The sequence below is a fragment of the Gamsiella multidivaricata genome, assembly GCF_025024155.1.
Source record: "Gamsiella multidivaricata strain RSA 2152 chromosome Unknown BC939scaffold_20, whole genome shotgun sequence".
NCBI classification, from domain to species: domain Eukaryota; kingdom Fungi; phylum Mortierellomycota; class Mortierellomycetes; order Mortierellales; family Mortierellaceae; genus Gamsiella; species Gamsiella multidivaricata.
The window spans coordinates 186,214-199,363 of record NW_026251728.1 but is presented as its reverse complement, the minus strand read 5'-3'; the positions used below and the strand labels follow the sequence as shown (position 1 = coordinate 199,363).

Genomic DNA, 13,150 nt, shown 5'->3' with positions numbered 1-13,150 from the left:
CAATGGCAACAACGCGTACATCGAAGCTGAGCACGTCCACAGCATTGTCGCTCATGCACCTTTTGCGCATGCAGACCAAACACAAGGGGCTCAGTCGACAAACTCAACAGCCTGTTTTGTCCAATAGATTTCCCTATCCAATTGATCTTCTCTCCAGTACTTTCTACTCAATAGACCTATTCTGTCTCTAAAGAGTGCATTTCCACATGTGTCCTGCTCATTGCGCGAACGCCATACTGAAAGCTCCTCTTGTTCTTGAGGGCAGGGTGTATATCAGCCAAGGTCGATGTCTGAGCAGAGCAAATGGACCGTGTACGACCCGGTGGCGAGGCACGGCCCTACCTCCACCTGAATGAAATACAAGAGGCCCTCTTCTGCACGCGCCTCGTACACGATAGTGTAAAATATGTTTGCTCGGGAAACACCATCGTGTCCTTGGCTGAGTGAGATACACGGCACTATGCCGTTCATTTCCTATACACTTGTACTCTAGCGTTGCTGCTCACGGACGTTAATGGACCCTGAATTTTTAACGTGCGAAAACAAAAAAAGTGAAGCATAAAACTCATGGCAGGTGATCCCATTTCGCATGTTTCGGAACCTGAGGCGTGCGAAAACAAAAAAAAAACAGAACCAAAAAGGGCGCTTGGAGGGTTGAGCCTGTGAGAACTGCTGCCCTCCGGAGAGAACTTTTGCGGGTATTCCCGGCAAGGGACCTGTCGCCAGCATATTCAGCGTATTGCCCGGGCACATGTCCGCGTGCTTCACTCCCTCTTTATACCCCAACTCCTTATTTCCAGCATACAATGTATTTCCTAGTAGGGTTCTCGTTAAAAAAAAAAAAAAAAAAAAAAAAAAAAAAAAGTTGTAGGGATCCTCGCCGATGTCTACGCGGCATCAACATACGTCCCCATGGGTCCTGGTTATAAAAAAAAAAAGTCTACGCGGCATCAACGCTTTTTATTTGTTGTTCAAACAATTCGGAGAGATGAGATTCATCAATCGTCAGATATCACTCAGCTCATAGCTGCTCCGGACAAATATCAGGGTGACTTGGACGCAATGGATTGGGTCGCTGCTGGTTACTGCCCGTCCTTAGCAATATCTGCGATAACTGATCACTATCCCACTCCGTGTCTCCAGAGGTATCCTTGCGCATGCAGCACAATCGGTACCCATTGCACTCGTATAGCATTGATCTTTTTAAGGCTCTCTATTCTCACTTGCCGCTATAAATGCACACACAGCCGCGGATGTACAAAAGAGCGATCCTGTGCAACACTCTACAAAGTTATCTTTCCAAAAACTCATACACCAACACGAACCAAATGAGTCTTAATAACCCATCTTCGCGTCTCTTGCTCCTGGATGTACTGGCCCTGCTACTTATCGCCTGCATCCTGCCAATTCCCGTTCGTTCGCAGTCGTACGCAGTCCAGTTCCCAACAAGCACTGCATCCTGTGTCACCTGCATGCCCGCGTTCGCAACTGCTCCGTGTCAGACGATTCTGAACTCAATCGGTCAGTCCTCGAACGGTTCGATCTCGACCTCGATCCTGGCTGAATGCCAGTGCACAGGGACGTTCCTCACGCTCTATAGCTCATGTGTGCAGTGTTTTACTGAGACGGATCAGCTCGAAATGGTCTTTGGAAGCAACCAGGCGCCGTCGTCATCGAGCTTGGATACCTACTGTAAGGCCCTTTCCCGAAATTCTGGACCACTGGGGACGACAACGGTGACAAAGACGGTGACCCGGACGACGACAACGACGATGACCGCGACTGGGACATCGTTGCCGACGAACCCGAGTTCGGCGACGACATTGAAGGTGTATCAGGAGGGACAGCCGATGGGGGCGGTCACGATGTGCACGGTCGTTGCTGGTATTGTGCTGGCCTACTTTCCTGTGTTGGCTTGAGCCACCGAAAGGAAAAAAAAAAAAAAAAAAAAAAAAAGTTGTTATGGGTAGCGGAAAAATAGGGGCATAACCACATCCTTTTATACGCTCGTGCATTGTTAGAACGTATCCATCTCAGGGTCTTCTCGCGCAAATAAAAGATGGAAAAGGATGCATTCGCACTAACGGCTTAAAGCAGCCGCAATGTTGGACGACAATGAGCGTATCGCCAATTGACGACTTTATTTACGACCATGACGAACGAGACGCACTCGACATAGCAAAAGAAAAGTAAAAAAGAAAGAAAGAGCTGAAGGTGCGTGTGTGTGCATATCATCATGACCGCACAGGTTTGGAGGCGAAGAGCGGAGTTTTGGTACAGGGACCAGAAGGAGACACGTTGAGAGGAAGAGAAGAACTACTGTTCATCGCTTGACGGTTCTCGTGGAAGAGCAAAGCGGACATCCTCGACAATAATGCTGTTGCCTGCTGCCATCGCGATACTAAGTATAGAGTAGCGTATTGGTGCGCATCTGAGTGGTTTGTTGTGACAATGGCTCCTTTTCCGGTTCCTGGCCCTAATCGTGGTCGTGTAGTAAGAGAGGCAGCAGGGTACCAGGTACGAGAGTTGGTGGCAAAATGCAATGGAGGGTGACATCATGGGCTCCAGGGGGAGCCATTTGCTGTGTGGGGTCTGCCTGCGGGTGATGATGTATCAGAGCATCACGATGATATAATGAATTTACTGAGTGACTGCCGCATGAACGAGGCAATAGAAAAGGCGTCCAAAGCGTTTTGTTCACTCCTTTAAATACCATCTGCCTCCGTCCCCTCTTTTGTCTTCTCTTCCTTCCCTTTCTTTCCTTCCTTCCTTTACTCAACCTTTACATCCTTTCTTCAACGCCATCCACTGCACTCCTTTTCTTTCACCAAGATTGTCTATTTTCTTCCTTTGTATCTTGTATCTATCTATACCTTCTTTGCATCAAATTAAATCCCAAAGGAGCCCACCTCCACACCCACGCACCAGCCGAAAGCCAAATATCATTTACTAACCATGGGAGCAGAAACCGTCAGCACGCATACCGTCAACGACGCCACCACAACCATCGTCACCCGCACCACCACTATTGTCTCTGAACACGAGGAGATAGTCGAGCCCAAGGATCATCATCACCACCACCGCGGCGTTGTTGAAAACGTCCGACAGACCTTCCGCGATTATTGGTATCCCTCGAACTCGAACCAGGACGAAGACGAAGACGAAGACGATGACGACACCGATGAGATTCATCACGACCCTTCGCTCCTTCGGAACAACAGCGTCCTGCGACGCGCTTATGATTATGTGAAAACTCTCACCCAGGATGCGGATGAGGCCGCCAAGGAGCTTGTCATCGAAGCCAGGAAGGCACGCGACGAGGCTGCAGCCGAGGCCAAGTGGGCAATGTTTGGCTACAAGAAGGAAGCTCGTGAGGCATACGAGGCTGCCGAAAAGAAATACAAGGAGGCCCTTGCGTCTGCGGAGCGTGTCCACGAGGAAGCGCGCGAGAAGGCTAAATCAAAGTGGTTCCAGACCCTTGACAAGACCGAGCGCGAGGTTGAAGACATCAAGGACGAGGCTTCGGAGATCACCCACAAGAAATGGGATCGCTTCAAGTCAGCCGTCAACTCGTTGGTCTACAGCCCACCCAAGTACGAATGCGGTCCCAATTCGCAGTACTGGTTCTCGCGTCATCACTCAGGTGGATGGGATTGCAGAGAGGTTTGGGATCACCCTAGCCGACACGATCACCGTCATCTTAACGTCAAGACAGTGCCCAAGAAACATATCTCAACCGAGCGCGTGCATGATTCGCTGAACGATCTGTGGAATCAGGCTGCGGCGAAGTCCAAGAATGCTCCATCTGTCTCGTCGTTCGAGTCCAGCTTGAAGCCTGTCAAGGATTATTACCACAGTGTCTTGGACCGCATCTACCGCGGCGAGGCTGGTGCAGTCGAGGAGCTAGATTCGGTGGCTGACAAGATCAAGTCCAAGTTGAACGAGGCCAAGTACTATGAAGAGCAGACCGACTCGTGGTTGACCTCGCAGTGGAACGCTATTGTCGACAACACCGGTGAGACCAAGGATCACTATGAACGTGCCTTCAAGAACACTCTGAAGAGCGTCAGGAACACGCGCGCCGAAATTTACAACTCGTTCCTCAACAGCTTGCAGAGATCTGTTAACATTGCCAGGAACAACATCAATGACGCCTACCGCGCCACCAAGGACCAGGCTGATAAGTCCCGCCTCCATAAGGCCATCAAGGATGCAACCGACTCCTTTACCACCACGATCAAGGATGCCGAGGCCAAGATCAAGGCGGCCCCTAGGAACGCGTATGACAGTGCTGTCGAGACCTTCAACCGCGACACAGCACACCTCAAGGCTAAGCTCGAGCACGCTGCTTCGATTGCTTCCAAGTCTGCATCCTCCGCCTCTCATCACGCGTCCAAGTCTGGCTCGTCTGCTGCTCACCATGCATCCAAGTCTGGCTCGTCTGCCATTCATCATGCGTCTAAGTCTGGCTCGGCTGCCATCCACCATGCGTCCAAGTCTGGCTCGGCTGCCATTCACCATGCGTCAAAATCGGCTTCGTCGCTTTCTCACAAGGCATCCAAGTCGATCTCGTCCGCCTATAGCCATGCAACTGGCGATGCCAAGAACATGGCGGACGAAGCTCATAAGTCCTACCATTCGGCTTCCGACAAAGCTCGCCATGGCTACGAAAAGGCTACTGCCTCGGTCAGCTCCATGTGGGGTTCGGCCACACCCAGTTCGTCGCCCATGCACAAGGCCCATGACCAATATCAGAAGCTGATTGGAAATGTTCACTCCCAATGGTTTGGAGAGCAGGATCGTGGCGCGATGAGTGCCAGCTCAGTTTATGGTTCGCTCTTGGCTATCTATTTCTTGTTCTTGGCGCACCGCATCTGGCGCAATAGACGATTGGGTCGCATGACCGATCCCAGCCAGACCACCATTACTGTTGTTAAGAATAACGATTCTTTGCGTAAGTTGTCCTTATCATTTGTCAAGTTTTCGCTGCGCAGATCTATCGTGGGACGAGTCAGCAGATGAATTAATACGACCGATATTCGTTTTCTCTTGTGACTTTTTAGACAACGGCGATCGCACGATGACCAAGATCGAAAAGTTCAGGAGCAAGCCCAGTACCGAGAATGCCTTTGAGATGGAGCGCAACTCATTCGGCTCAGTCTTGACCCAGTTCACCTCTGTTGTCCCCGTCACCTTGATTCTTCTCGTCCTCTTGGAACTCTCAGGATTCTCGCGCGTCGCTCTGCACACTCTCTTTATCGGACTCGTGTCATCGCAGCTGCTCCAGGGTGGCCTGTTGAACGATCTGTTGACGCAGATGGGTATCGTTGATGGTGTGCATGCGTCTGGCCGCGATATTGGAACGTACATGTCGTGGGGCGTCCTGGCCTTTGCAGCCTTGGCCAACGGCATCAAGGTTCTTCACGAGTAATCGCGGTGTTTTTTCCCCGCACCTGGCTCCTTCTAGTTTCTAATCAGTAACAGGCCGACACTCATCGTTTGATTGTGTTGTTTATCGTCAAACACTTGCATTGCAGTAACTTGTACAAAAATAAAAACTGAATTGCGTTCATTCATATCTTTGAAGACTTGCTTTTGTTCATGACGGTACCAATGATAAAGACATGGACTTTATGGAGCGGTCGTGTTGACCGAGAGTAGGTGTTTATCGGTATCCAGCATCGTACTTACCGGGGACCATGGATGGTTATTGGAAGCAAGAACTTTGCGATTTCATTGATCGATGGCGCGCTGTGCTTTGTTTGAAAGGGTCCATGTGCGATAATCGGCGCGCGTTACACAAATCTCATCCAGGATCACCTGCCACGTTTACGGTTCCGGTGTGTGCCCCAGCCCTCTCTATCTGTAAAGGAGATCCTGTTTCCTGGTTTTGAACAGTTTGCTAGTCTAGCCCAAAACTGGCTATATTCGCTTTAGATAGGTTCAATAAACGGCCAATAGAATGCCATTCACCTTCTTACATTTTCACCATGACAACTATCAAGAACTTATGCCAACAGATCCTCGATTTATACGAACACCGACTACGAAGAAACAATTCTTTCTGTCCACTGCAAGATGAATAGCATACTCTTAAAGATCCCTAAAGAAACATTCCTGTCTTTATGGAAGGACATTATTGAGAAATGCAAAGAGCACAGCAATGAATGTACAAAAATTCTATTGATAACTAACAGTCGAAACTCGTTTTTAGGCCGGGGTTTGTTAACAAAACGCGGCCAACAAACTTAATTTGAAATTGAATTGACCTCTCTGAGTGGACTATTCTAAAGACCAGAAAATACAGTCACATATTCAGTCACATGCTGCGTTGCGAGCGTGCTTCTTGCTCTCCATGGACACGTCTCTCATGTTGCATTCTATACATCTCAACACCATGGCTACAAAAACCTCCCAAAAAAGACAATATGAGTCGCTCTCGATCCAGGCAACGACATCAAACAAAAAACAAAAACCAACTCTTGTACACCCTCCTGCCAAAAATCACAAAAAATACACCAAGAGCGAACTTGAGGATACCGAGCGCACTCATCGACTGAGATACAAATTCATTTTGGATTGTGCCAGGAGCAAAGATATGACCACATTCATTGCGTTTCCTAACCCCAACCAGTTCGAGATCCCAATGCCCAGGGTCTCTCACACCCTGAAGAAGCAAGTCGAATTACTGGACATATATCATTATCTCTATGATCGGAAGGAAAACCTCAACATCAAGGTTTCTTACAACACCTTCGGGCCTATGATAGGCATCAGTCTTCCGGGACGTACCCTTAGGCGCATGATCAAGCGAGAAGACGAAATACGTGCTGCAGCCAAGATGTCCCCTGCGGATGCTTACTACATCGTCAACCGCAAGAACGTACTGATCGAGGAGGTCCTATATCGGTGGCTACAAGTTCAGCGGAAGCAGAACATCCCTGTCAATGGCAAGATGATCAAGAATGCAGGTATGATTCTTGTCGATCTGCAGGACGATTCGGGCGATACCGTGTCTGAGGCACCGCCGTCATTCTCAGCCTCATGGTTTAACGCCTTCAAGAAACACTATGGGATAACCTACTGCCAGCTTCATGGAGAAGCAGGATCGGTCGACCTGGAGGCGATTGAACCAGAGCTTACCGATATCCGTCAGCTTTGCGCCCAATACACTCCAGACAACATATTCAACTGCGACGAGACTGGCTTTTACTTGCAGGAGCTGGACAACAAGTCTTACACAACTCAAGAGTCAAAGTCGGGCATCAAGGCCAATAGGAGCTGCAGGGTCTCCATCCTGTTCTGCATTAATGCTTCTGGGTCCTCTCTCGCCATGGCAGACACCAAGAATTCATTGAAGCCGTTGGTCATCGGTAATGTGTTGAACGTATGATTTATGTTGCAATCGTCATCTATTTATCGGTGCTTTATATTTCATCTTGACCTTTGCGACTCTGTGATGCTCTTTACTTTAGGCACAAGTATTCCAAATCTTGAAGAAGATTCGGCGAAAGGGATGCTCATGAGGGAAACAAGCTCGGGATGGATGAAGAACGACGTATTCGTAGGATGGCTACGAATGTTTGATGACGATCTCTCGCAGCCAACCCTTCTCCTTCTTGACTCCGCAGGTGCGCACAACAACATCGACATGCGTGATCTGCGAACCAACACGCCTTGGAAGCATCTCCACATACGGCGGCTCCCGACAAACACCACATCAGTAACACAGCCTCTCGACGCGGGCGTAATTAGTGTTTTCAAACGAGCTTTCCTGGAGATGCTCAGCTATGAAACCTATCTCGCTCGCAACTATCAAAAGAAGAAATGTATCTCCAACGAACTCGCTTGGACATTGATCCCCTATGCATGGAGTCGAGTGAAGCCTCTAACGCTGCGAAACTGCTTCGCCAAAACGCCAGTCCTTCCGACGGAAATGCGTGAGCAGCTCAGACGGCAGCCAACCCAGGCTGAACAGTATCAACCACTTCGATACTCCCGACACAACCAATACGAAGAGCAGGAGAGAATACATTTCGAGCATCTGATCGCCGAGACTAATATGGAAAATAATTGGAATTTCCGAATAGTAGGAAACAAGGATGTGCAGGAGCTGGCCGAGGAAGTGCAGCAGCAGGTGAATGCAGATGGAGAAAGCGACCAGTCTGAAGAAGTTAGTCATGACGGATACACAAGCTCACCGATCGCAGACGAGGAATGGAACATAGCCGCTCAAGCGCTGAAGGGTCTGGCTGGAGACCTTGTAAGCATCGAAGGCCTCAAGCAAATCAGAGAGAGAGCGAAGCAGGGGTCAAAGAATACGTTTGATATTCGACGGACAGTGAAGCAACTGGTGCGTGCTTTGCAGGAATAATAAAGGATTCTACGTCAACGGTAGAGCATGTGACTGAATATGTGACTGTATTTTCTGGTCTTTAGAATAGTCCACTCAGAGAGGTCAATTCAATTTCAAATTAAGTTTGTTGGCCGCGTTTTGTTAACAAACCCCGGCCTAAAAACGAGTTTCGACTGTAAGTTACCTTTTTATTGAACCTATCTAAAGCGAGTATAGCCAGTTTTGGGTTAGGCTGATACTTTGAGTGTAGCTACTGTCGCTGGTCCTTTGTTTTGCGTTGCGGACTCTACCCTAGAATCATCCATCCCTTATCCCCTGGTCTGACTTCTGCAATGAATTTCGAATTTCATGAATGGTGAATGTATGTACAGTCACCTAACAAAACTAATTAGCGAATCATAATTTTCAAGCCATGAGCAAATAAATACATCTTTTCTTCAACACGACTTTTCTTCTCCAAGCACAGTTGACAGCAGCTTGAGTAACTACCATGCCGAAACAGTTATCCATGGAAGAAAAAGATATTATCGTTGGAATGAGTCTAGCGGGGATGAGCCATACGGAAATTGCAGCGAAGCGCAACACACCCAGGCCCACAGTGACCAATATTATTCACATCTACCATCAAAGAGGCACCACTGCACACGCCCCAGTTCCTGGACGGCCAAGAGCGCTGAGTGAGAGAGACATTAGGAGTATGATACGCAATACAAAGCGTGAAAGACGTGTCACTCTACAGGATATCACCAACATGGTACCCTATGAAGTGAGCGAAGGCACCGTTCGGAGAGCGCTCCATTCAGCTGGCATTTTCAGCCGGGTAGCCGCAAAGAAACCCTATCTCAGCGACGTTCACAAGGACAAGCGACTCACATTTATGCGGAGGTACAGCAAATGGACAACGGAGCAATGGTCGAGGGTAGTATGGACTGATGAGTCAATATTCGAGGTTGGAGAGAATTTTCGCCAGATTCGAGTTTGGCGAACAGCGGAGGAGAAGTACGATGGCAATTGCCTCGCACCCACATTCAAGAGCGGTAGGACCTCCCTCATGGTCTGGGGCGCATTTACAACTACTAAAAAGTCCAGGCTGGTTGTTTTTGAGCGAGGACGTCGCGACGGACAGTGCTTCGTGGAGGATGTGTATGAGGGTGAATTGCTCAGGTTTATGACGGAGGTACAGGATGGAATCCTCATGGAAGATGGTGCCCCAGTGCACAGCTGCGTGCTGTCAAAGAGTTGGCGCCAAGTGCACGGCTTTCGCAAGATAGAGGACTGGCCAGCCAATTCCCCAGATTTGAACCCCATCGAGCATGTTTGGTCCCTCCTTGGTACTGCCCTCAATCGACGATGAAGTCAACCTCGGGACATTGCAACCCTGGTGAGAGCTCTAGTGGAGGAGTGGAATGCTTTACCACAAGAACAGCTGGCAAGGCTAGTCGACACGATGCCCCAGAGACTGGAATTCGTGAAAAAGCACAGAGGTGGTAATGGCAGATATTGAGCGAGCCACAACCCTCTCCTTCAGCATAAACCACCCTGATATTCACCAAAGATGTTCCCCCAGAGCTTTTCGATAGACATGAAGAATTTCATAGCGACTGCATAACTCTTTAGGTGTGTTGTATATAGGTAATTTGTAAAAGAATGCGCAAAAGCATGGGTAAAAGTCTGATTCGCTAATTAGTTTTGTAAGGTGACTGTACATACAGTTCCCGGCCTTTATTACGCCCTGATTAAGTGACAAAATGTCTCTTTAATCCGAATTTTCGTTGTCCCTCTGACAGTCAAAACTCGATTTTATCGCGCAAACCTGCAATGAAACCTTAACTGGGGATTGAATTGAGCCCCTTTGAACGAGCTATTCTAAAGGCAAAAAATATAGTCACATATTCAGTCACATTAGGCTCGACCCCAGCCTGAGGGAGAGAGCATTAAATGCACATGAATTCAGTCATTGCCTTTTTAGGCGCAGACGACATTCGTCTCCTCTCAGGCTGGTACACAAGTCGGGAGTCTACTATGCTCTAAATAAAAAGGAAGGTTGTTAAGGGTTCTAGCTGCGAACCCCGAAAAAATATTAAAAGACTCCAAGAATCACAGCTAGAACCCTTAACAACCTTCCTTTTTATTTAGAGCATAGTAGACTCCCGACTTGTGTACCAGCCTGAGAGGAGACGAATGTCGTCTGCGCCTAAAAAGGCAATGACTGAATTCATGTGCATTTAATGCTCTCTCCCTCAGGCTGGGGTCGAGCCTACAGTCACATGCTTTACTGGAGTACAGTCGAATCTGGTTTATCGGCCCAACTCACCATACGAAACTAGACCGATAACTCTAATTGTGAATTGAATTGAACCAGCCACTTATTCAGTCACATGTTACGCTGAGTCCCTTATGTGCACAAAGGTCGCTCGTGACTTAGAATGTGCGATGGATATTGTGGCTTTGTGCGTACAAAAGGACACCCGACTGAATATGTGACTGTATTTTTCGCCTTTAGAATAGAGGTTCAATCCAATCACCAGTTAAAGTTTCGACTGTGACTCGCAGTCACTGTCAAAGTTCCGACACTTATATCTTTATTTTAATTCAGTCAAAAAGCACCATCCCAAAATTTGTTGATGTGAAACCAGGAGTTTTGCCGCCCTGAAAACTCATGTTTTATGTACAAATTAACAAATATATTTTCGTAGCCGCTTTCTTTGCTGGACGCGTCTTGAAGAAATTAAGGTTTCTAGGTTGATTAGGTTAACCTGAGCGGAGACAAGTACCCTTAACGTACCTTATAAGGGGCCCGTCTGCCCAGAAAATAATGATCCCTCTCTTGTCTCGTCGGTATCCTGTCTGTAAGTAAACAATAGGGTAAAGCATTGCAGATAGTCTAAAAAGGGAGCCGCAAAAACTTTACTACGGCACCTCTTTTCCTCGTATCTTCGTTACTCTTTACATTGTGCATGCAGCCATGCAACCATGTCCAGGCTCTCTTGTGCTGCACGTACGAGAAACCATTTCTCACGTGAGAGCCGCAATCGACTGTATTAAAATTTATTATTGTAAAAATATAAATGTCGGCACTTTTTTACGCGGACTCTATCAATGGTATCAATGGTATCTTGCCCCTTGTTAAGTGCTATCAGCTCGGCCATTAGCTTAAGTCCGTCACTCATGAATATGGCAACACGGAGATCAAGAGACTGTGCAGGCTTCTTTCCATCACAAAGCATAGCGCGGCCCCTGTCTAACGCGTCCAGCAGACCCTCCTCCACCTCTTTATGCGTTTCTTCCTCATATAAATTTTATGTTCTGTTATATTTTTTATACTGGCAGGCGTAGACAGAATACGAAAATTCGAATTAAAGAGACATTTTGTCTCTTAATCCAGGCGTGGGCTGTACATTGCACCCATCTGTTTTTCCATTTATCCGTTCCATATGTCTTTGTGTGTTTGTGTACGTTGTGCCCATCCATTACTTGGCATGCAGCTCCCTTCTGTGCGTGTATAAACAAGAACTGGGGCATGGAGATACGGCACATAGAATTCATTGAGAAGGACCCGACGCAAGAGCGAAGGAGCAAAGACTCCGACGCGAGGGCGAAGAGAATGATCTTGGTGAAAAGATTCTCAACTTGGACAGACAGGTTAAACTATAACCAGAACACAGATGCGGACTAAATTAGCAGCATAAGTTTCGACTTTCGAAGTGAACAAACATGTCGTTTCTTTCAGCAAGGCGCATGGTACATGAATAGGGATACAACATCTGTAGACTATGTCAAACGGGAAACAGGGACAAGCACCGGGAGAAGGGAATAGTCTATGCGATGCATCAACCGTTAACAAAGTTGTATCTGGCTGTTGAGCCTAAAATAAAATACTGATTTGATTGGCTCATGCACCAAAAGCAGCGCATTATTGGCCAAACCTTAAGTTTGAAAAATTACCGCGGATCCGAAGTGAGAGGCTGGCTGATTAAATTAGCCAATAGGATACCTCAAAAAGCCAATTCGGGTAACATTCTCAACAAGGAAGCAGCAATAGAAAAAAAAAAAAATGAAAGGTATAAAAAGATCGACAGATTTTCCTAATCCTCACCTTCTCAACATCTACCTCCCATCACTAGATTCACATTTCAACTCTCAAACCACATTTTCACCATGAAGTTCACTCTCTTCGCCGTCGCCGCCGCCGCTTTCGTTGCCTCTGCTGAGGCTGCCTGCAGACTCTCTGTCTTCGACACTCAGAGCTACCAGGGCAAGTGCAACAGTTTCGATATCCCTGCGTACGAAACCTGCTACTCGGTCAGCCCGTTCACGAACATCAAGTCGATCAAGTACTATCACGACGATCCCGCTGCCGCTACCGTCACTCTCACTCTCTTTGATAACGCCAACTGTGGCGGCAAGTACACGCGTGCCAGCATCTACGTCGCCCAGGGTTCGACATACTCGTACCCTCTTTTGGAAAACGTCTCGGGCAATGTGCGATCCATCCAGCTTCACAAGGGTGCCACGTCCAGCGGCAACGGCGAAACGTCTCAGAACTTGCCCTCAACCGCTGTCAAGTACAGCGGCAAGTGCTAAACACATTCACGGTGTTGGTGGGCATTGGCCCTCTTTGAACAAACGCGTACTAGCATATATGCACGCCTCTTCGTTGTTGAAACAATAAAAGAAGAAAGCACTGCTTTCGCATTAACGCACTGAACGCCTGTTACCTTAACGACAACGGACAGTTGCCACTATTCCCATAATAGCCGGTGTGACATGGAGGCAGCCGCGTCTGCTGTCGCG

General features: G+C 47.9%; 3 protein-coding genes across 3 annotated transcripts; all 3 read left to right on the top strand.

Annotated features, from left to right (window-relative positions):
• Positions 1-969: 969 nt before the first annotated feature.
• Positions 970-1,955, top strand: BC939DRAFT_446226 (uncharacterized protein). The gene is made up of 2 exons (XM_051554922.1): positions 970-1,620; positions 1,692-1,955. The coding sequence occupies exons 1-2, from the start codon at positions 1,236-1,238 to the stop codon at positions 1,694-1,696; spliced, it is 390 nt and encodes a 129-aa protein (XP_051413968.1). The 5' UTR covers positions 970-1,235; the 3' UTR covers positions 1,697-1,955.
• A 763-nt stretch (positions 1,956-2,718) lies between these two features.
• BC939DRAFT_108205 (uncharacterized protein) lies at positions 2,719-5,571 on the top strand. Its single transcript, XM_051549899.1, has 3 exons — positions 2,719-4,954; positions 5,064-5,109; positions 5,186-5,571. The coding sequence occupies exons 1-3, from the start codon at positions 2,956-2,958 to the stop codon at positions 5,196-5,198; spliced, it is 2,058 nt and encodes a 685-aa protein (XP_051413967.1). The 5' UTR covers positions 2,719-2,955; the 3' UTR covers positions 5,199-5,571.
• Positions 5,572-12,398: 6,827 nt separating this feature from the next.
• On the top strand, positions 12,399-13,150 carry BC939DRAFT_446208 (uncharacterized protein). Its single transcript, XM_051554921.1, has one exon. The coding sequence runs from the start codon at positions 12,515-12,517 to the stop codon at positions 12,938-12,940; it is 426 nt and encodes a 141-aa protein (XP_051413966.1). The 5' UTR covers positions 12,399-12,514; the 3' UTR covers positions 12,941-13,150.